The 22,774-nt window shown below is 41.0% G+C and overlaps 5 protein-coding genes across 14 annotated transcripts; 4 read left to right on the top strand and 1 right to left on the bottom strand.

The window, feature by feature from the left end:
* Nucleotides 1-184: 184 nt before the first annotated feature.
* On the top strand, nt 185-2,104 carry LOC121188972 (phospholipase A and acyltransferase 4-like). 7 transcript variants are annotated; one of them, XM_041048937.1, is made up of 5 exons: nt 185-412; nt 871-898; nt 1,060-1,183; nt 1,484-1,755; nt 1,893-2,104. In XM_041048937.1, the coding sequence occupies exons 3-5, from the start codon at nt 1,075-1,077 to the stop codon at nt 2,025-2,027; spliced, it is 516 nt and encodes a 171-aa protein (XP_040904871.1). In that variant the 5' UTR covers nt 185-412; nt 871-898; nt 1,060-1,074; the 3' UTR covers nt 2,028-2,104. The 7 variants fall into 7 exon arrangements, with proteins under 7 accessions (XP_040904871.1, XP_040904873.1, XP_040904877.1 ...); XM_041048943.1 differs by lacking the exon at nt 871-898 and adding an exon at nt 476-625 and having other exon boundaries at nt 198-307; XM_041048940.1 differs by lacking the exon at nt 871-898 and adding an exon at nt 476-540 and having other exon boundaries at nt 198-307.
* A 1,061-nt stretch (nt 2,105-3,165) lies between these two features.
* On the top strand, nt 3,166-5,340 carry LOC121188973 (phospholipase A and acyltransferase 4-like). The gene is made up of 4 exons (XM_041048945.1): nt 3,166-3,315; nt 4,049-4,172; nt 4,395-4,648; nt 5,141-5,340. Exons 2-4 carry the CDS (start codon nt 4,064-4,066, stop codon nt 5,279-5,281), a joined length of 504 nt encoding a protein of 167 aa, XP_040904879.1. The 5' UTR covers nt 3,166-3,315; nt 4,049-4,063; the 3' UTR covers nt 5,282-5,340.
* Nucleotides 5,341-7,390: 2,050 nt separating this feature from the next.
* On the top strand, nt 7,391-9,691 carry LOC121188409 (phospholipase A and acyltransferase 4-like). Its single transcript, XM_041048154.1, has 4 exons — nt 7,391-7,535; nt 8,240-8,357; nt 8,624-8,895; nt 9,419-9,691. Exons 2-4 carry the CDS (start codon nt 8,255-8,257, stop codon nt 9,581-9,583), a joined length of 540 nt encoding a protein of 179 aa, XP_040904088.1. The 5' UTR covers nt 7,391-7,535; nt 8,240-8,254; the 3' UTR covers nt 9,584-9,691.
* Nucleotides 9,692-10,945: 1,254 nt separating this feature from the next.
* LOC121188410 (phospholipase A and acyltransferase 3-like) lies at nt 10,946-13,097 on the top strand. 3 transcript variants are annotated; one of them, XM_041048156.1, is made up of 5 exons: nt 10,946-11,020; nt 11,330-11,379; nt 11,535-11,664; nt 11,805-12,085; nt 12,510-13,097. In XM_041048156.1, exons 3-5 carry the CDS (start codon nt 11,550-11,552, stop codon nt 12,606-12,608), a joined length of 495 nt encoding a protein of 164 aa, XP_040904090.1. In that variant the 5' UTR covers nt 10,946-11,020; nt 11,330-11,379; nt 11,535-11,549; the 3' UTR covers nt 12,609-13,097. The 3 variants fall into 3 exon arrangements, with proteins under 3 accessions (XP_040904090.1, XP_040904091.1, XP_040904092.1); XM_041048157.1 differs by lacking the exon at nt 11,330-11,379 and adding an exon at nt 11,193-11,278 and having other exon boundaries at nt 10,974-11,020; XM_041048158.1 differs by lacking the exon at nt 11,330-11,379 and having other exon boundaries at nt 10,979-11,020.
* Nucleotides 13,098-14,651: 1,554 nt separating this feature from the next.
* scyl1 (SCY1-like, kinase-like 1) lies at nt 14,652-21,661 on the bottom strand. 2 transcript variants are annotated; one of them, XM_041048152.1, is made up of 18 exons: nt 21,479-21,661; nt 20,706-20,846; nt 19,934-20,056; nt 19,572-19,798; nt 19,228-19,318; nt 18,750-18,905; nt 18,376-18,534; nt 18,120-18,227; nt 17,740-17,853; nt 17,467-17,622; nt 17,160-17,348; nt 16,837-16,912; nt 16,419-16,616; nt 16,172-16,320; nt 15,964-16,053; nt 15,485-15,805; nt 15,000-15,078; nt 14,652-14,790 (listed from the first exon to the last, which is right to left on the bottom strand). In XM_041048152.1, the coding sequence occupies exons 1-18, from the start codon at nt 21,584-21,586 to the stop codon at nt 14,666-14,668; spliced, it is 2,610 nt and encodes an 869-aa protein (XP_040904086.1). In that variant the 5' UTR covers nt 21,587-21,661; the 3' UTR covers nt 14,652-14,665. The 2 variants fall into 2 exon arrangements, with proteins under 2 accessions (XP_040904086.1, XP_040904087.1); XM_041048153.1 differs by having other exon boundaries at nt 14,666-14,790; nt 15,979-16,053.
* Nucleotides 21,662-22,774: the final 1,113 nt, after the last annotated feature.

Raw genomic sequence — 22,774 nt, forward strand, 5'->3', positions numbered from 1 at the left:
TTGCTTTACATTTTCAGCACATCTGATGCTTGAGCAAAGGTTTGTGAGTTTTTATGCACCTGTAGCCCTTCAAAAATGCTATTCATTTTTGTGGAGAATACTAAACGTAACAGCTTCAATAGAGTCTTTGCACTGTGGTTTCATAGCAACATGATCAGCACATGAAACAGCATGTTAGACTCTTCCCTCTGGGTTAGCAGGAGGAGGGGGGAAAGAGAAATGAAAGGAAATGGCGCGTCAGACTCTTCTCTCTGGATCAGCAGGAGAAGAGAAATGAAAACATCCCAGTGAGGAGATTAGGCTCAGAGTAAGTTACAGTGCAGTGTGAGAACTGATTCTTGACAAATTTATTTTTACTTTTACCAGCGATCAAGAACTGACTACGGTGACTACGCCTTGCAGTCTTGTGCAGGTAGGTGTCACAGATAACGCTTACCCTCATTCTTCCTTGTTTTCTCTGCCTGTTACTAACCAGAGCCCACGGCCTGACTTCTACTACCGTTTGTGCTTCCTGCTTCTGCCTGCCAAGCCTCAACAAAGGTGAACTCTTCTGAACTTCTCCTCTAACTGTTAAATGAAGCTGAGAAGGTTGAGCTACCGCCCGTAGCGCTTTCAGATCAGAAAGGTAGAATCTGCTTTGCCTCATTAGATAATGTAAGCCAGATAGTGTTTCAGTTTCAAAAACTTGAGACAACCTCTGCTACATTGCATCCTGCTTAACAAATTGCTCACTACACCCAACTCCAGCATGACCTGCTTAAAAAAGAACATTATTATTTCCAAGGTGCGAGACCTAGCCATCTGTTAGCCATGAACATCAGGAAGTCTGTGGTTTGCAGAGGTTAATCTCTATCTTAATTATCTTCACAGAACCTATTAGTAACTTTGCACCTTATGGGTAAGCCCAACTTGAATTTGATAAAAACATAAACAGAAAAAATGCCTTTTTTTTTTTTTTTTTAAATATGCACACCATCTTGAAAAAAAATGCTGCTACATTTAGCACTGAATCGCATGTATTAACGTCTTGTTTTTTATCCCTGTATCTTTAAATCCAAGGGCTTTTAGCAAACCATGGAGCCAGAGCCTCAGCCAGGTGACTTGATAGAAATCTTCCGTGCTGGTTATCAGCACTGGGGTGTGTGCGTTGGAGATGGAGACATTGTTCACTTTGTGAACCCCAGTAAGTCATTTCTTTTCCATCTTTGCAATATCTGATTTCCTACGCCACAAAAAATGCCTGTCCCAGTAATGAACCTCAGATACAATGCTGTGCAGACCAGCCTGAAAGCTTTGATTATTTAGCTGATTAAACCTACCAACATTTTATTCAACTTTCATAAACGTAAATGATAAAAGGACCTCAACAGTAAACATGCAAACTCATCGTAAAACATGTTACAACCTTCAGTGCATATACCCTGTATAATCTTTTTTTTTTTTTTTTTAAATCTTTCTCTCTTTCTCATACCCTCATATTTAGACTGCTTGCCCAGCTCATCTGGTTTACAAAGCGTATTATTGGGTTGGGTTTGCAGAGGAGAAGTAAGGAAAGGAAAACTCAAGGAAGTGGTTCGCGACAGCAGGTGGCAAATAAATAACAAACTGGACAAAACATACAGACCTCGTCCAACCCAGCAAATAGTAAAAGACGCCCTTTCATTTGTGGGTGAGAAGGCGCTCTTCTGTGTCCACTTGCGGAATTGTGAGCACTTTGCCACCAAGCTGCGCTATGGCAAAGCTGTGTCTTGGCAGGTAAGTAGTTGACCCACAATTTGGAATCTGTGTCTGGAAAGTATATTAACAATATGCCAAAAGGAAAAAACAACAACAACAACTTTTCTTGCAATCATTTGAGTGTGTGTGTGTGTGTGTTTGATCTCCCTCCACAGGTGATTAAGGCTGTAGCAGAAGCAGTATTTGTGGCAGGAGCAGCAGCAGCAGGAGCAGCAATAGCAGGACCAGCAGGGGCAGCTGCAGCAGCTACTGCTGCTTTGCTTGTTGTCAAGAATCCAGCAACTATGTGAACTTCCTCCTCCTGAATCTATTTCTCTGTCTGTACTCAATGGAATACTTGAATTTAATAAAATGTGTTGCAATTTTCCAAGTGTGTGTGTATCCCCTTGAATTTGTTTTCATGTAAATTCATAGTTGGTTGTGTTGTTTTTCTTTTTAGTCATGTTTCCACCACAAATAATCCCAACCTATTGTTATGAAAAAAGTACACAAATTTATTGCCTTTTTGTGAAAACCTGTCTTGTTTCCGGATCTGGTCAGATTAGAAACACAATAGAGACACAGGTACACACGTCCTATGCTATCCTAAACTTTTTTTGTTAAGTGGATGTGGATGCCCAAAAAGGCTGTTTGGCAAGTCCAGTGGGACACTCACTCATAATATTATGGGTCCTTGGAGTTGCAAAATGTACATTTCTTGAAATTATAAACAAACTGCTGGACTGGATAGCTTCCCCGCTGAGTTCTATAAACACAGGTCATTCTTCAATAAAACCCACATTTACTCACACCTCTAAACTTCCTCTTATCATAAACACAACAATTATCACATTATTGTGAAAGTCCAATAAAGACTGAACCAGATATTCCATTCCTCCCATATCCTGACCAGACCCATTTATTAAAAGAAAGCATTTGTTCACTGACACCCACAAACTATTCAACTTAACACAGCTTTCAACCACACAAAACTACAACAGGCTACTCTGATACGATCAATGTTTACTGGGTGACCACTTAAAACCAAGACTAAATTAGTTAAATACTGAAAACCAACCACAACCAGAGACTAAGAGAATCCACTCTACTTTTTAATCCACTCCAATTATCTGACAATTGTAGCAATTAATTAACTTTATACCTATAAACAACATGTTAGTTTATAAGCGAGAACTACTTGTTAAAGGTTAAACCAGTGGCTCCAATCCTTTCCGGTTTGATTTCATTTAAATAAGTGTATGAATCTCAAAGTTTCCATTATTTCACATTGTATCAAAACAAAAACAGGATCCTCACACTGCGTTTCCACAGCAACCACATGACAAGGGAAGGAAATGGCAGAGTCTTCCCTCTGGATCAGAGGGAGGAGGGGGGCAAAGAGAAATGAAAGGAAATGGCGTGTCAGAGTCTTCCCTCTGGATCAGAGGGAGGAGGGGGACAAAGAGAAAGAGCCTGCCAGTCGGGAGATCAGACTCCGAGGAAGTTACAGTGCAGTGTGGGACCTGATGCTTGACAGATTTATTTTTACTTTTCCCAGTGATCAAGAACTAACTACAGTGGACTTGCAGTCTTGAGCAGGTAGGAGTCACAGTTTATTCACACACTCCTTCATTCCTTGGTCTGTCTGCCTGTTACAGACCAGGGCCCACAGCCTGACTTACTGTTTACGTGTGCCTGCTTCTCCCTGCCAAGCCTTAACGAAGGTGAACTCTTTTGAACTTTTACCAGTGTCTCTCTGTCACTTTTACCATAGTCATTCTCCTAAACCCGGGCTGTGGGCTACTCTAGGTTAGATGGATGTTTGGAGATTGGTTATTCTTTACCCTAAAGATTACCTCTTTTCTGCAAGGCAAACAACAAATCCTTTTCAAAAATTATTCTATATCTTATATCAGTTAATCAACACACGAACCTTTGTTTAAACATGGAGCTACAGAAATCTTACATATGTGTGTGAGCAACACTTCAACTAAAAAAGAAAGTGAAAGATAACTTGTATCCTTGTAAACTATGTTAAACCAATCATAACTGAAGTCTTTCACTTTCTGTTTTATTTTACGCTTCTACAACCACTTTACTGTAAGTCATGTTCTCTCAGTGGTACAATGTACAAGTACATTGTACCACTGAGCTTCATATCATCAAACTCTTGTTTGCATTCAGTCACACAACAAGTAAAATTCAGGTTAAGTACAGTAGTTCATGAAGAGAGAGAGATTTTGAAAAAAAATTTTTTTAAATTAATTTCTCTTAATTCATTTCAGATTGTATTAATTGCTTGCTTTTTTCCTCCTGTATCATCAAATCCAAGGGCTTTTAATAAACCATGGAGCCAGAGCCACAGCCAGGTGACTTGATAGAAATCTTCCGTGTTGGCTATCAGCACTGGGCTGTGTATGTTGGAGATGGATACGTTGTTCACTTTGCAAACATCAGTGAGTCATTTCTTTTCCATCTTTGCAATGTCTGATTTCCTGCTCCCAAAAATGGCCAGTCCCTGTAATGACCCTCAGATACAATGCTGTGCAGACCAGCCTGCAGGCTTTCAACAATAAACATGCAAACCCATCATAAAAGATGTTACAACTTTCAGTGCATACACTCTGTATAATTTTTTAGATTTTTTATATTTCTGTCTTTCTCATACCCTCATTTAGGTGGCTCGTCCGGCATAAATTTGGGTCAGGCTTGCAGTGGAAAAGTAAAGAAAAGAAAACTCAGGCATGTGGTTCAAAACAGCAGGTGGCAAATAAATAACAAACTGGACACAACACACAAACCTCGTCCAGCCCAACAAATAGTGAAAGAGGCCCTTTCATATGTGGGTAAGAAGATGATCTACAGTGTCCACTTGCGTAATTGTGAGCACTTTGCCACTGAGCTGCGCTATGGCAAAGCCATGTCTTTGCAGGTAAGTAGGTGAACCCATAATTTAGAGTCTGTCTCTGGAAAGCATATTTACAGTATACTATGCCACAATTAAATGAAATCATGAAAAAAATAATGATCATTCTTTTCTCTTCAAAAGTGTTTTTTTTTTTTTGATTATGTTAACTTTTCCTTTTTTTTTTTTTTTTTTTTACAAAAACTACTTGGTTGGGTTTAGGGAAAGTTCAGGGTTTACATTCAAACAAGTACATGTGGTTAAGGTTGTGAAATTCTCATGGATAAAGCAAACTATGGATTTAGGAGTTTCTTTTATCAAGTCATTGATGAAAGATTCCGTCAAAATTAATTTACTTGATAAGCTCCCTCTTGTGGTAATGGAAATAATGACTTTCGCAGGCCGTTCATTTATTTTTTTTTTATTTAAAAAGGACCAGGACTTTTTCCAAACATTAACCAAGTAGTTTTAGGTGATTGATCAGAAAAACGAACGTGTGTGTTTGATCTCCCGCCACAGGTGATTAAGGTTGCATCAGCAGCAGGAGCAGCAGTAGCAGGAGCAGTAATAGCAGGACCAGCAGTGGCAGCTGCAGCAGCCATTACTGCTTTGCTTGTTGTCAAGAATTCAGCATCTATGTCAACTTCCTCCTCCTCCTGAATCTATTTCTCTGTCTGTACTCAATGGAATACTTGAATTAAATGTGTTGCAATTTTCAAGTGTGTTTGTATCCCTTTGAATTTGTTTTTATGTAAATTCACATCATGTCTGGGCAGCCAGTAACACGAGGGAAGTGAGGACCCAAATGCAAAACCCCAAGACAGGCAAAGAATAAACTAAATAATAATAATAATAATAATAATAATAATAATAATAATAATAATAATAATAATAATAATAATAATAATAAACAAAATCACTGGAACAGCCCAGGGCTTACTTACTTACAAGAATTAAAAGGTAACCAAGGTAAGTCCAAGAGGGGAAAAAAAAAGCAAGGCACAGGCACGAGAACAAACACGGGGAACCAACACAGGTAAAGACACAGGCAAACTCAGGTACGGATAAAGATGCAGACTTGGGTACAGACACAAATGAACTGACAAGGACACAGAGAACCAACAAGACTTATATACGCAAGGCAATGGGGAACAGGTGACACTAATTAGGGCGGGGCCGACAATCACAAATGGCAGGAAATTAGACAAAGACAGGACGCAGAACAAGACCAGATACACTAGGGACAAGACTTTGTCTAAACATAGAGCTACAGAGATCTTGTATGTGTGTGAGCAATACATACACCAAAAAAAAGAAAGTGAAAGACAATGTCATGTTCTCATTTACATGCCGATGTATTAGTACATTGTACCACTGAGCTTCATATCATCAACTTTCATAAACTTAAATGATAAAAGGACCTCAACAATAAACATGCAAACTCATCATAAAACATTCAATAGTCTTGTTTCTTGGGAGGTAGGCAGCTGAGAGACTTACCTTGGCTTCCTTCCCCTGACTCCCAGCTCTCCTCAGTTCCCCAGTCTCCTTTTGCCTCTGCACCCCAGCCATCTCCAGCCTGACGAGGAGAAAAACACTGAGATGAAATCCTTGTACTGTCAAGAAAATCCCTGGTTATATTTATGTTTCTCATTTTATGTTCATGTTTTCTTGACCTAGAGATCATCAAGAGAATGCTGTATTTTCACTTTTGTGGCTATTCAGAGCTGAGGTCAGAAGGGTTCCGGTGCTAGTCATGGTGGCAATCCCAGAACCCATTGGTTTGTGGGACTCCAGAGGTAGTGGACAGTTACCGACAGGCCAAACAATGTGTGGTCCAGGAATCACACTCCTCAGACTCCCTGGGAAAGTCTATTCCAGGGTGCTGGAAGGGAGAGTCTGCCTGCTGGTTGAACCTTAGGTTCAAGAGGAACAATGCGGTTTTCGCCCTGGTCGCGGAACACTGGACCAGCTATATACTCTCACAAGGGTGCTGGAGGTGGCATGGGAGCTCGCCCAACCAGTCTACATGTGTTTTGTGGATTTGGAAATTGCATGTCCATCTGGGAGGAGGCCCAGGACTGATCCATGACACAACTGGCCTGGGAACAACTTGGTGGCCCCCTGGATGAACTGGCGGAAGTTGCTTGAGAGAGGGCGGTCTGGGTTTCCTTGCTGAGGATGCTGCCCCCACGAACCGGATCTGGATAAGCGGGAATAGATGAAGACAAAGCTCTGGAGTGGCCTGGGCCCTAGGTTGGAAAACACTGAACTAAATAATCAAACTACATATAAAGCAGTTAAAGCTAGTTTCACTTTCACCAAGTAAAACAATAAAATACTGCCCATGCACTGATACATCAGTATTAACAATAATCACATAAGTCACATATAGTAATAAATTAGTCAGAGGGAACATTTATATTTTGGAGGGCTGGGATTTTGATATTTTCTATGTCTTTATATGTCTTCAGGCTGGGACTCTTATCAAATCTGTGAAGTCTCGGGCACAATGGACAATGTATTTTTGAGTTACAACAACTTCCTGTTTCACTTTGCACTTTGTAACTGCACTACATTTTCAACACGTCTGATACTTGTGCAAGGGTTTTTGAGTTTTCGAGTACCTGTAGCCCCTCAAAAATGGCATTCATTTTTGTGAAGAAAAATAAACATTAACAAACAGCTTCAATAGAGTCTTCGCACTGTGGCTTCATAGCAACCACGTGATGAGGAAAGGAAATGGCGTGTCAGACTGGTGGAGGGGGGTGAAAAAGGAGAAAGAAAACCTCCCAGTGAGGAGGTTAGGCTCTGAGTAATTTACAGTCCGTGTGGGACCTGACTCTTGATAGATTTATTTTTACTTTTAACAGCAATCAAGAACTGATTACAGTGGCCTTGCAGTCTTGAGCAGGTAGGAGTCATAGTTCCTTCATGCACTCATGCACTCCTTGGTCTGTCTGCCTGTTACAGACCAGGGCCCACAGCCCGACTTTGATTACTCTTTGTGTTTTCCTGCTTCTGCTTGCCAAGTCTTAGTGAAGGTGATCTCTTTTGAACTCTCTGTGTCACTTTTACTTGTACTATTGAGTCCTCCAGCAGAAACCAGGGCTGTGATAGGTATGCTATTCTATGTTAGATGGATGTTTCTTTTCTTTTCAAGAATTATTCTATCATTTAATCAACACATGAACCTTTGTTTAAACATGGAGCTACAGAAATCTTGTGTGTGAGCAATACTTTCAACTAAAAAAGAAAGTGAAAGACAACTTGTATCTTTGTAAATTACGTCAAACCAATCATAAATGCAGTCTTTCACTTTCTGTTTTATTTTATGCTTCTACAACCAATTTACTGTAAGTCATGTTCTCATTTACATGCCGATGTATTAGTACATTGTACCACTGAGCTTCATATCATCAAACTCTTGTTTGCATTCAGTCCCACAAGAAGTCATAAGGTTGATGTGGATAATCACACGTCACATTAGGCCTTATTCAGGTTAAGTACAGTAGTTCATGAAGACAGAAAGAGATTTTGAAAAAACAAATATCTTTTTATTCATTTCAGATTGTATTAATTTCTTGCTTTTTTTTCTCCTGTATTGTCAAATCCAAGGGCTTTTAATAAACCATGGAGCCACAGCCAGGTGACTTGATAGAAATCTTCCGTGTTGGCTTTCAGCACTGGGCTGTGTATGTTGGAGATGGATACGTTGTTCACTTGGTGAACCCTGGTGAGTCATCTCTTTTCCATCTTTGAAATGTCTAGTTTCCTGCTCCCAACAATGGCCAGTCCCAGTAAAGACCCTCAGATAAAATGCTGTGCAGACCAGCCTGCAGGCTTGGATTATTTAGTTCATTAAACCTACCAACATTTTATTCAACTTTCATAAACTGAAATGATAAAAAGGACCTCAACAATAAAACATGTTACAACATTCAGTGCATATGCCCTGTATAATTTTTTTTCTTTCTCTCTTTCTCTTACCCTCATACCTAGATGGCTTTTCCAGCTCATCTGGCTCACAAAGCATTCATCCAAGATGGGTTTGCAGAGCACAAGTAATGAAACAAAAACTCAAGGATGTGGTTAAAAGAGATAAGTGGCACATAAATAACAAACTGGACACAACATACAGACCTCGTCCAATCCAGCAAATAGTGAAAGAGGCCCTTTCATTAGTGGGTGAGAAGGTGCTCTACTGTGTCTTCTTACGGAATTGTGAGCACTTTGCCACTGAGCTGCGCTATGGCAAAGCCATGTCTTGGCAGGTAAGTAGGTGGACCCACAATTTGGAGTCTGTCTCTGGAAAGCATATTTACAGTATGCTATGCCACAATCAAATGAAATCGTTATCATTCTGTTGTCTTCAAAAGTAATGCTTTTGATTATATTTTAACTTTTCCTAACTGTACCATAATTTTGTTGAGTTTTCACGAAAACTACTTGGTTGGGTTTAGGGAAAGTTTGGGGTTTGTGTTCAAACAAGTACTTCCTTAAAGTTAAGGAGTCTTTGTCATTAGGTAACAATAATAAACATGTGGTTAAAGTAGTGGAAAACTCATGGATAAAAGAAACTCTTAATACTATGTCACCTGACTTCCTCCTTTGCTTCTGTCATAATTCATTTTCCTGACAAGCGCCCTGTTGTGGTAGCAGAAATAATGACTTTTGTTGGCAGGTTTTTTTTTTTTAACAAGGACCAGAACTTTTGCCAGACATTAACCAAGTAGTTTTAGGTGATTGATCAGAAAACTGAGTATGTCTGTCTGTGTGTTTGATCTCCCACCACAGGTGATAAAGGTTGCAGTAGGAGTGGCAGCAGTAGCAGCAGGATCAGAAATGATAATAGCAGGATCAGCAGTGACAGCTGCAGCAGCCTGCATTGCTTTCCATGTCGCACTGTCTGTGTCTAAGAAAGTGGGAATGACAAAACTTTCAAGACAATGGGAACTGTAAATTTACAGTAGTTGGTTGTGTTGTTTTTCTTTTTAATCATGTTTTGACTACAATTTATCTAAACCTACTGTGAAAGTCCAATAAAGACTGAACCAGTTATTCCATTCCTCACGTATACTAACCAGACCAATTTTATTAAAAGAGAACATTTGTACACTCACACTCACAAACTATTCAACACAGCTTTCAACCACACAAAACTACAATAGGCTACTCTGATACGATCACAATCCTGCACAAACTTGGGTTCAGAAAGTCGGTTATTAAATGGAATGAATCTCCATACACTTCACTTGTGGCTGCCATCACTTCTAACATGCTACAGTGAAAAAGTTTCACTTCACATAGACGACATGAGCAGCATGTTCCTCATGCGTAGCCTGATGTAGAAACAGGGTCCTGGCACTGTTCATGCTGGCTCACTGTCAAATTAATTACGTAAACTAATTAAACAGTGAGACCTGACCCCGGCCAGATACTAAGAGAGCTGGTTTAAAGAACTACAACCTTGTGTGAGGGGAATCCACACTACTTACTCCACTACATTTATCTGACAATTGTAGCTACTAATTAACTTTACACCTGAAAACAACATGTTAGTTTAGTTAACATGTAAGCCACTAGGATCTTCTCCGGATGACATCTACAAATTAAAGCTGCAAGCAGCGTTGATTGGGCCCTTGCCCCCTTGTGCATGTCGAGGATACCGGCTTGGGATGTTACATGTGCCTACCAAAATTTGTGGGCCACATTGCCCACCCTGAGAGTTGTATCACCCACAGATATCAGTTTCTGCCACTTACGATGCGTGTGCCAGGTTTCAGGAGTTTTTGAGCATCCCTAGGCCCTCAACAGCAACTTCCGGTTTCATGGCAAAACACTGAAATTCGTCATGTTGCCAGGGCAACGCTGTTAGATGAAAACTCACAGTTCTCACAATAAACCATCATCAATGTCTTAAGGATGTTCTGACCACATTTAAGGTGGATGTGCACAACCCACTAGAAGAAGTATATCAAAGTACAATATATGACATTTCCTGTTGCCAGTAGGTAACACTATGACCATAACTGCATATTGGCACTTAAATGTCTTCAGGCTGGGACTCTTATCATACATTTAAAGTTTGGGGCACATTGGACAATGTCTGTTTAAAATACAACAACTTCCCATTTCTTGGTGAAACATCGAAACTGCACAGTCACGCATATAACGCACATTTTCACTACGATGGATGCATGGATGTTCAAGGTGTGGTGAGTTTTTGAGCACCTCAAAAATGCCACTGAATGAATGATGACTGACATGATGTGTCAGACAGGTCCTTCAGGCTCAGTAGGAGGAGGAGACAATGGGAAACAAAACCTGCCAGCAAGGAGGTTAGACTCCAAGTAAGTTACAGTGCAGTGTGGGACCTGACTTTGCAGTCTTGAGCAGGTAAGTGCCAAAATTCATTCATGCACTCATTCATTCCTTGGTCTGTCCACCTGCCTGTTACTGACCAGGGCCCACGGGCTGACTTTGTCTACTGTTTGGCTTCTTGCTTCTCCCTACCAAGCCTTAATGAAGGTGAACTAATTTGAACTTTTACCGGTGTTTCTGAAACCAGGGCTGTGATAGGTAATCTACTCTAGGTTGGATGGATGTTTGAAGACTGGTTAATCCTTATGCGAAATATTACTTATTTTCTACAAGGTAAACAACAAATCATTTTCAAGAATTATCTTTTTGTTTCCCCCCTAACAGTTAAGTTGGCAAGTTTGAGCTGCTGCAGAGAGCACTTTCAGATCAGAAAGGTAGAATCTGCTTACATTTTGCTTACTAGACTAGACCCAAGCAGAACTCCACCCCATCTTGATAAAAATGCTGCTACATTGCTACAACCTGAATCAAGATTAGTTATGACATATATTCATTTCTTGCTTTTTATCCCTGTATCTTTAAATCAAAGGGCTTTTAGCAAACCATGGAGCAAAAGCCAGAGCCACAGCCAGGTGACTTGATAGAAATCTTCCGTGCTGGTTATCAGCACTGGGCTGTATATGTTGGAGATGGATACGCTGTTCACTTGGTGAACCCTGGTGAGTCATTTCTTAAATGATAAAGGGACCTCAACAGCAAACATGTAAACCCATCATAAAACATGTTACAACCTTCAGTGCATATACTTTGTATAATTCTTTAAAAAATCTTTCTCTCTTTCTCTTACCCTCATATTTAGCCGGCTTGTCCGGCTTGTCCAGCTCATCCGGCTCACAAAGCATTGATCCAAGTTTGGTTTGCAGAGGAGAAGTAAAGAAAGAAAAACTTGAGAAGGTGGTTGACAATGATAAGTGGGAAATAAATAACAAACTGGACTCAACACACAGCCCTCGTCCAACCAAGGAAATAGTAAAAGAGGCCCTTTCATTTGTGGGTGAGGAGGTGATCTACAGTGTCCATATGAGGAATTGTGAGCACTTTGCCACTGAGCTGCGCTATGGCAAAGCCATTTCTTGGCAGGTAATTAGGTGCACCCACAATTTGGAGTCTGTCTCTGGAAAGCATTTACAGTATGTGATGCCACAATCAAATGAAATGGTAAAAAAATAATGATCATTCTATTGCCTTTAAACATATTGTTTTTATTCAATTATGTTCTAACTTTTCCTAATGTTACCATGATTTTGTCCAGTTCAAGAGCCTTTGAGTGAGCTTCAGAAACAGTACTGTACAGTACATTGCTTCCATCATAATTAATTTGACTGACAAGCTCCCTCTTGTGGTAATGGAAATAATGACTTGTTTGCAAGTAGTTTTTACTTTTTTTTTTTTCTTTTTTTGGTTTTAACAAGGACCAAAACTTTTCCCAAACACTGACCAAGTAGTTTAAGGTGGTTGATCAGAAAAATAAGTGTGTCTCTGTGTGTTTGATTTCCCGCCACAGGTGACTGAGGCCGCAGAAGCAGTTGGAGTAGCAGCAATATGCGTACTGGCAGTAGCTGCCGCTATTTTGTTTTTCATCAAGAAGGCAGAGATTAACTGAACTTCCTCCTCCTCAACCTATTTCTCTGTTTGTATTCAATGGAATGCATGGATTTAAAAATGTATTGATGGCAGCATTGGAGAAATTCAAACCGTATCTACCTAAAAAAATCAGGACCAGCCAACAAAGGAGATTGTAAAATGTTCTAATTATTGTGTTTTGATTATTTTCTTTACTCATTTCTCTGTGCAGTTATATTTTCCTTAAAGATAAATAGAGACTATCTGAAAACCCCCTCCACATCTAGGCATGTCACTGAACATATTTTACCTTGGTTTTTATTCATTTTATTTTTATCCTGTAAAGGGGTTCTCTTAGTTCGTAAGATGAATGGAAAGTTATAGAATTGTGTTTCTTCTTTCTTTTAAAATGACTGCCACCCACTCTCAAGAAAAAAAACCAAACAGGTCAGGATTGGCCATCACAAAACCCACCTTGTGTAATTTGATTTTATTTAAGATAAACTCAACATTAAAACCCCCATATTGAGAGAAACATTGTGAATCTTGTCTATTCTTGTGACTGAAACCAATCCATAAATCTTGCTTGGTTCCTAAATCGGTCCAGCCAGCCTCGTGAACACTGTCCTGTTTAGGTGGATGCTGCCACCCTTTAATGTAAACAGCCCTTTAATGTAAACAAGAAGCACAAGTTCATGTTTGTTATTTTTATTTATAGCTCACATGCTACATGATCTGGATTCTTTGTAAAACACAGTCTCCCGTGAGAATAATGCAACAAAGTTCCTGACCTGACCCTACCACCCCATACCAGAACATTAATTATTTGTTGATTGTGTCAGCGGGCTCATTTATACAGTACTTTGTAATGTAACATCATAACCAACAGGAGATAAGGGGCCACACTGAAAGGTCGATCGGCTGGTTTTAGACATTTCAGGTCCACTTCTGAAATTCTCTGCTAAAATTTTGAGTTTCCACGGCACGGTCCTACAGAGCAGAACTGCAATTAAATAAAGGCACAAATAAAAGAGTAAAAGAAGCTTCTCCATTACCCAGACCACACTGAAAATGAAAATTACTGATGGGGTTTTAGTGAGATCTGTGGGTTTATCCAGGTATAAATGTATGACAAGACTTTCAAAAGAATAAAACTCCTTTGATTTCATAAACCCACCACTGCACTTCACCTCATGGGAGACATTAGAAACAGCATGTAAACACACTAATTGATTTCCCTTGGAACCAGGTTTCCAGCTTCTATTTTACAATGCATTCCCACGGCCCGGCTGCTCTGTATTGGGTCTGCAGTGCATGTTTCTCATTTACAGATCCAAAACCAGTCCAATGATTCACCTGTCAGGCCAGTTCAGTTCAGTTCAGTAAAATTCAGTGTTGTATGTGCAAAGTAAACTCAGCACATTTATAAGTTCTTGCCATGGAGCCTTTTGTTTGGCCACACAAATACAGAAGTGCATGCATGGATTGATTTTAAGTCTTAAATCGGTAATTAAGTGAAAGTTGAACTAAAACATTCATATCCACTGTGCGTGGTGTGTGTGTGTGTGTGTGTGCGCGCGCACTGAAAAACATTCAGTACAATAATACATTTGATTCTGAAATTCTCTTATATATATTTCTCCGTTGTCTTTAAAAAAAAAAAGTGTTATTTCTTCATCTCATTTTAAGACAAGATGCACCATTTATATACATTTACTTTACAACTGCAACTTTATGAGTTATGAATAAAAATAAAAACAGAGTGGGACTTTCTGTCAAATCACTTCTGCTGTACAGAGAGCTGCTCTGTGCTGCTTCACGTCTCCCTGCATTTGTTTTAGCTCTTCAATCCACAACACTGCTTTCATCCATCCGTCACTTCTTTGAAGGCTGAGAGTCCTCTACTCAGCAGAAGTAAAAATATGCTCAGCCTACAGACCTCCATTTAGCAACTTTTCACAGTATTCACTGCTGACGCTTCTTTCTGGTCCTTTACTGATGGAATGTCGAGCCTCTATCCACTGCTCTGGGATCAGTGACTGGGGCCCATGTGCCTCCCTATCTATCCCCACCTTAATGTCTCTCTTCCCATCCTCGTCAGTCCAGCTTGCGTGCGCCCAGTTTGAGAGGACCCTTAGCCGCTTTGCGCTCAGCCCGCTTCGCCTCCAGCTCCTTCCTCCTCTCCTCCCGTTTCTTCTTGGACAGCTCGGCCTTGCTAAGACCTGGGCAGCAACAAAAACAGGCAATTCAATGAACAAAGGTACAGCGAGTAGTGTTAATTCAGAAGAAGATCAAGTGAGGAGGTGACACAGCAAAAAACACACACAAGGTTGGATTTTTGATAAACGCTGGCGATGCGCACCATCTGCTTGCAGCTAATTCTGAGAAATTCACTGATCTCGTTTCTGACGAGGGAGGCCAGCTGACTTACCCTGGCTTCCATCCACTGACTCCCAGCTCTCCTCAGTTCCCCAGTCTCCTGTTGCCTCTGCACCCCAGCCATCTCCAGCCTGACAAGGAGAAAAACACTCAACTAAAATCTTCTTGTACTGGCAAGAAAATCCCTGGTTATATTGATGTTTCTCATTTCTTGCTCATATTTTGACCTGAAGATCAGCTTCTCATCAAGACAATGCAATATTTTCCCTTCACTTAAAAGAGATGGTTATGTTTTGTCCACATTGTCCTCCTCCATCCCTTTAGCTCCACTTTGTAAATATATAATGATGATCTAATGTTTACACTTTAAACCTGTAAAACAGATAAATAAGGATGCAGCATTTCCATCTTTATTAACAAAACATTTCTGCTGTAATTTTTTCTGTGATGTGTTTCATCAATTTCGTGACAATTTATTTCAAATGTAATCAAATCAATTTAATCTGTCAATTTCTTGCTCCTCCCTCATGTCCTTACCGTGATGGCAGCAGTGCTGGCGGTGTTTCTCTGGGACACGCTGGCGAACACGTCGTTCTGACTGGCTCCCTTCGATGTGCTGCTGCTGTCCCAGTTGTACTCGCTGGCTAACCGCACCCCTTCGGGCAGGGGGAACGCCTTGTTGTCCATGGTTGTGTCTGTCTCCTCCTCCCCCCAGTCGTTGCCCCAGCCCTCCTCGCCTGCAGAGCTCTGACCTTGGCCTTCCTTCTCGTTGGACCAGCTGTCGTCAGCGTCCCAGCCTGAGCTGCTCCAGTCGGAGCTCTGCTTTTTCACTGTCACGGATGAGGATGACCGGCCCACCTAGATAAAAGATTGAAATGAAGATTAATTGAAATTTTATTAAAAAGCTATAATTGCAACCATTTAGAGAACACTAATTACAAAATTCTGGGCCCCCATAAAGTTACTACAAACAGGTGTTTATATTTTATAATAGATAAAAATTAAATGGATCATACTGCTCTGTCACTGGCCTTCTTTTTGGATGATGCCATTCCTGACCAGTCAGTGTTCCAGTCACTGGGCTCAGTATGAGCTTTCTCTGGCTCCTATGAGTCAACAATTTATGAGATTTGAAATTATAATTATTTAACAATCTCACATTCATGATGTATCTCTATGATAATAAGCAACTTTGTCTTTCAGTGAAAAATGGTGAAATCCCACCTCCAAGCTTCCCCAGTCCTCCTCGTCATCCCAACGGTCTCCTACTGGCTCATCGTCGTTGTCTGTTACTTCAAGAGTCTGTGATTGGTTGACACGACTAGAGGCAGCATGGTGACTGAGAGACGCCTGCAGAGTTTTATCTTCAGAACCTGAAATAGAGAGAGAAACACAAGACATATGCTTTCAGATAGCATATCTTTATCATTCCTGGTTAAATAATACCTGGATTAGAATCTGAGATCTGTACCAGATGCAGGTGCTGAGTTGGTGGCACTAGTAGGGCTAGTGGTGTTGGTCGGCCCACTGCCCTCGGCTGCTGCGCCCCCTTCTGTCCCTGGAGCATTGCGGATCAGCTTAGAGGTTATTGAGGACATGCCGGTCACGGCCCAGCCGGCCCAGCTGGAAGACGCACCTGCAGGCTGAGCACATGACGATACATCCTTTTCTGCAGGATGTACAAGGGAGAGAATTTCAGGTTTTTAGTTTTAGAATTTCAGAAATAAAACAGAAGTGTGTTGTTTTCTATATCTGAGTCAGTTGCATAACTATCTATTGTCTTTCAAGCTGGAACTGAGCAAGGTAAACAAATGTGTAACATATAATCAGTGGTTTCCTTGCTATAAATAGAGAACAGACTTTGCAACTAAGTGCAATATACTACATACCGATATCAGCCAGCTTGGTGGGGTCTTCTGACACAGCCTCCAGCTTGGAAAGGAAACTCTTGATGGCTTTGAATGCCTGACAGAGAGAAAGACAATAGAGCACATCCTGAACAGAAATACATCAGCATAGTCCAGTAATGACAAACAATGATCTACAGAGATGAAATATCAGTATGCAAGACTGAATTCATAAGCCAGACACAAGTAAAGACAATGGATATCACAAGCCAGCTAAATGTTAAAGCCTATCAGTGCTGCCGATGAATGATAATCTAAGTACTCTTGATATAGTTACATTCAGTATAGAGTCATGTGTTGTGTACCTGGTCCCTGACGCTCTTATCAGGGTCAACAGTAAGGGTACACAGGGTGGGGAGGATGCGGGCAGCGATCTCTGTTACGCTGTAGTAGTTGTGTGTTGCAGCGAAGCCCAGCACACCAGCGGAACGCGAAGCTGGGAAGGGATCTTTAGTGGCTCGTGAGAAGGCAGAAATCAGAACACGCTGTCGAGTCTGTAAAGAGGGGGATAACAAAATTCTGCCATTTTAACAGATTCATTGCTGAACTTTGGTTTAAGTGTTTTTTGCATTACATGAATTAGTGTTGCACAATGGTGCAGATGTGCTTTACCCCGGCGTTGAGGTAGGAGGCGATCTTGCCCAGGCAGACAGTGGTGTTGCACCTGATCGGGCCTTGTTCGTCTCTGGCCTGCAGCCGGGCAAAGTGACGCATGAGCTCCTGGTTCAGGTTGGTCTCATTCAGTTTTGGAGCCAGTAGCAACATAGACTGGATGGGAAGTGGAAGAAAAAGAGGAGAGCAGTGGCTAAAGCAAGCTGACAATATCCAGTGCATAAATAATATGTAAAAGCACCTCCTGGTTTGCGGTTGTTTTCTGAAACCTACCTTGACAGTTTGTTCTCGAATGGCAGGATTGGTGTCTGTGAAGCCATGAACGACATGAGGGAAAATTTGGGAGTTGACCGCTGCCTCATTCAGATACTGAATGAACTGCTCCATCTGAGAAGCAAACAGAAAGAAGGAGCAATGTTAGAGCAAATTAAATGGGAAACCTTAGGAAAATAAAACTCAAATACCATATACATTAATTCCTTGGAAAGCATTTGCCGAACTCAAAGCAAAATTTCTGGGATACAGAATGTAGACCAAAAAATATTTTACAAAATATATATATTTTTTTTTAATATGCAAAATTTTGCTTGCAGGAGTTTACAAAATCTTCAAGTTCTGAGAGCAGGTGAAACAGACCTGTAGGAAATACACACCTGCTGCAGCAGTCGTATCCTCATGGCTCGGTCTGTGGAGGAAAACATCTTCACGATGACAGGGATGATCTTCTGTTGGTATTCTTCTGATGAAAGGAACTTCCCTACCTGACACACAGATGGAGGAGGATGATATAAATCATTTAAATCATCATCTAATTAAAATTAAAGTGGGTAGAGGTAGATGACGGGGATATTCTTTAGTATATATAAGGTTAACAAGGTGTGACAGTTGCCTGGGGAGGTCAGGATTTACCTTGAAGAGCGGTGTGAGGACAACAGCACCTGCGTTTCCAAACTCGAAAGCGGTGAGCAGCTGAGGCAGAACCTTGTGCTTACAAAAGTCTTCGGGAAAGGAGTCAAGATTGTCACTCAGATCCTGGAAGAACTGCTGCTTCTCGGCTGGCTCCTTGATCTAGACAGAGCCATATTAAGGAGATACTTTGAGTTCTACTGGCATTATATCATCTGTTGTACACTATAATTACGAAGAAACACATTCATCGAATAAATGATCAAGAGCTTGATCCGTTTCTATCTTGGTGCTTAACACTTTAGGTTGTGACTCTACTGGTGGGTTTTGATTGTAGCTCTAAAGTTTTAGGTGTGTCTTTATTCAAGTCTGAGGACCTGTATCTCCTCCAGGAAAAGGTTGCTCTCCACAAAGCTGTTACTGAGGAATCCTCCGGGGGCTCGACAGTTCTGGAGAAAGCGGGCTGGGTTAGGCCGAGCCCTGGGATTGGCCCCCACCAGCTCGCAGTAATGTGGCACCAGGGCCTTGGGGATCTGTGGGCAGCAAGGGGACAAGAGAGGGAACACAAGTGGGTGAACAACACTTCTTTATGTCACATGCAAAGATTCCTTTCAGCTGCCACTGACCGGTAGTGAATAGAAACCAGCATTAATCTGCTTTTTCTTTTACTCATTTTGTTGAAATGTGGTTAAAATTTGGCACTTGAATGGAAACCCACCTACCGACAAAGAAAATACTTATTCAATACCTATGTCAACAAACTCAAGTATCTTTAGAGCATCCAAGTGGAAATATGCCATGGTATCAATGACAACTCTTCAGTAACTGCACAAAGACACTGTTGAGGTGAAGTACCTTTCCCAGTGAACGAAGGGAGGAAGTGCGAGGTAGTGGCCCATTGAACACTTCCCAGATCAGGCAGCCTAGCCGCCACACCTCCCCTGCCCTGCAACAAACATCAACACAGTTCAATACAAAATTTCCTACAGAACACAAGACAGTGACCAAGACCAGGTACGACACCATGTCATCAACATTTACTCAAGTGTCTTTACAAGTGTCCTATTATGAACCTCTTCTGTGATTCCTGCACTTTCTCTAAATATTCTTAAAGCTGCTCCTGTCTTCTTCGTTTTGTGCAACATATTATTATTATTGATTAGCTCCTCTCAATTTGTGTTTTTACACCCCTCTCTTACCATTTCTCTCCACTGCTGTTTGACATCTCTGGTGGGTCGTATTTCTCCATGTCTGGGTAAACAGCTTTTGGGGCAGGGAGTGAGACCCCGCTTGGGTCGTCCTGCTCTGGGACCACATGGTCAAGGGCCCCTAGCTTCCACTCCCCAGCACGATCCACAAAAACAGCCCACATACCCAAATTGTTATGGAGCAGGTGGCAGTCGTTGACCAGAAAACTCAGAGCTTTCTGTGGGAGTAGGCAAACAGAAAAGGTAGACTTAAGCGGTTAAATAGCCAGAGAGGGCTTTAAGAAGACAGTGACAGAAATGGCTACACTTCGGCTCCCCTAAAAGTTTCAGCTGGTGCAAAGTCCCATCCTTACCACTATCTGGTGCAGTCCCCAGGAGATCTCCAGTTCCCCTGCCCCGCCCTTCTCTGCCTGGGCCTTCAGGTGGACTGCCAAGGGTGTCACTTGCTCAGTAACCAGATACAGGCTCTTCTCTGTCTGTAACAACCGCAAGCAAGATTAACTATTATTTCTTGGCTGTTTTATTGCACCAGCCTGACTACGAACAACACTTAGCTAGATGGCAAAGTTATTATCATTAAAAAATAATATCTATATAATAATGATAATATAAAACTATACTAATACGATAGCGGCAACTAAAACAACATCTTAATATCTTTCTGTTCATGTTCAGCATTGTTTACTTCACGGCAATACAATGGTAGTAAACACAATAACTCAATAAACAGTAAAACAGTCTGTAATAGTTACTGTAATAGTAATCTAAGAACCTGATATATGATCAATTATATAATTATCTCCTTGTTGAGCGCAAGAAGACAAGAAAACATTGAAATTAGCTGCATACATTATGTAGTACATTACTCACTACAACTAAATATTCTAGGCCTACAGTTACACATTCACACTCACCTCCATCTGAACGTAAACATGCAGAGAAGAGCAGATGATGGAGATGAGACAGAACTAGTTATATGACAGATACATGACAAAACCAAGCTGCTCACTATTTTGCAACATGTCACTAAGAAGGCTGACAATTTGCTCTTAACATTAAAGTTAATGGCAGTGTGTGCAGAACTAATGACAGCAGGCGCAAATGAACACACCAAAACACACATACCTCTAATCCATCCAAATAGGCCAGGATGTTGGGGTGACGCAGGGTCTTCATACGTTTGAAGGCAGCCTTGGCCAGCTGGGTCTGCTGCTCTGTACCCTGTGCTACCTCGTACACAAACACAGACACTGGCTCTCCACTGGTCTGAGGAGACAGGGTGGGATGACATAAATGGCACGCCACATTTTAAACATATATGTTTTGTAATCAGATCAGACATGAGCTGAAAAATCAAATACAGTTCTCTCATATCACCACACATAATATCATTAAAGTAGCTGATTCAGGGGTGATGAAAACAGGAAGCTGTTGCCTGGCTGTCATGTGGCCCTGCGGTGATGAGAATGACTCTGTTTAGATTCAGCTACTCAGTAATGATAATCAGGACAGTATGTATATGAAGCAATGTCAGCGACGAGGAACGACGCCTTTGTTCTTGTGATGAAGCATTAGCCTGAACAGGACAGAAATAACAGTTGTTAACTCGGCTAAACACCGGGTGACGTGGCGAGAAATACGTGTCTGTTACCGGGAGTAAACAAAGACGGAGCTCGCTTCGTTAGCGCAGACTTGACCGTACACAGCGCAACCATAACATTTAACTCAGCACTGTCATCCAATCAGTCGGGCAGACGAGACAAATACAGGTATGTCTAACCTGTACCCACGCCATCTATAACACCGTGCCTAAAGGCTAACTATCAAACAGGCCTCCATAACGAAGCGGGCTAGTGCTAGCAGCTAGCGGAGGATCGGCAGCGGTCTGCCTCTTTTACCTTTCGCTTCCCCCGATGTAGAGTCCATATTCCAGACTTTTCTTGCGTGTCTGGAAGAATTTCATAAGCAAAGTCTTTGACTGGATCCCTGGCAAAAAAGGACCACATCTCCTCTTTCCTCCACACCTCATCAAACACACACAGCGACCGAAGAACTAGACAGATTGCTGGAAGAAGCTAGCTGGCAGATGGAACGGATGTGAAATGGCTCCGTGGGAATCTTGTTTCTGCCCTTTAGTTCCGCAGGGGACTGTCGTCAGCAAATCTATTCAAATTCATATTTCAACAATTCGGTGGTATAGAACTAAAATCATATGTAATCTACATAAAGTCCTCTAGTTAAAGTCACTATTATTTATTTATTTATTTATTTGCAGCAAGGAGTATTTCTGAACACAGAAAATTGTCCACCATATGGAAACCAAAGCAATATCAAAGAATGACATTTAGAAATTATAGATCATAAGATAATGGGTCACCACTTAGAATTTCTATATGGGAATGAGGTCAACAGGCCCAAAATGACTCTAACTGATATGGGGCGTTAGTTGGTTTGAGTTAATTTGATTAATTACAGCTTTCCGTTGGATCATGCATCAATAAATTGGAATATAAACTCAAATGATCAAGGCTTTAAGGCAGGTCCTACACACCTACATTTTAATTCTAAATTTGCGTTATACCAAATCATCACCAATAGGGGTCAATAGGACCCCACAAGATTTTAGTTTTGCCCAAGAGACCTTTAGTGGGTTAATCCAGTCATCCTACCTAACCTCATTAAACTGTTCTTTTAGAAAACAGTACACGAACAACAACCTACATTCGAAAATGTACAAAGGACTTCAACTGACCTACATCTTATGACCTGACTTACATATAGGACAAATAGATTCATTAGTCTTCTAATTAACATGACAGGACCCTAAATGACCTTACCAGTGATTAGTATTGCCTGCTGCTCAGCTTCACTGTTTTTGGGCCGAGGTCATCTTGGTTTTGGGCACTTCACTTATGGGTTTTGATGAACCATTTTGATGGTGCTATTCAGTTTGTTTTACTGTACAAACACAAATGGGTGACATTGTAACATGTAAGTAAATTGCAAGTGTGCTGAAGTTCTGATGTCTTGAGGTGACAACTTTGTTTTTATTAATTTTATTGATGCACAATTCAAGGTCTTTTTTTGCAAATATGTATAGGTTTAGATTTAAAATAACACACCACTGCACTGGACATGTTATTGGTACCTAGACTTTCTAAGCAAATTCCTTTAAAACTCAGCAGATGGATTCT

This window comes from Toxotes jaculatrix, chromosome 10 (genome assembly GCF_017976425.1).
Source record: "Toxotes jaculatrix isolate fToxJac2 chromosome 10, fToxJac2.pri, whole genome shotgun sequence".
Taxonomy (NCBI): domain Eukaryota; kingdom Metazoa; phylum Chordata; class Actinopteri; family Toxotidae; genus Toxotes; species Toxotes jaculatrix.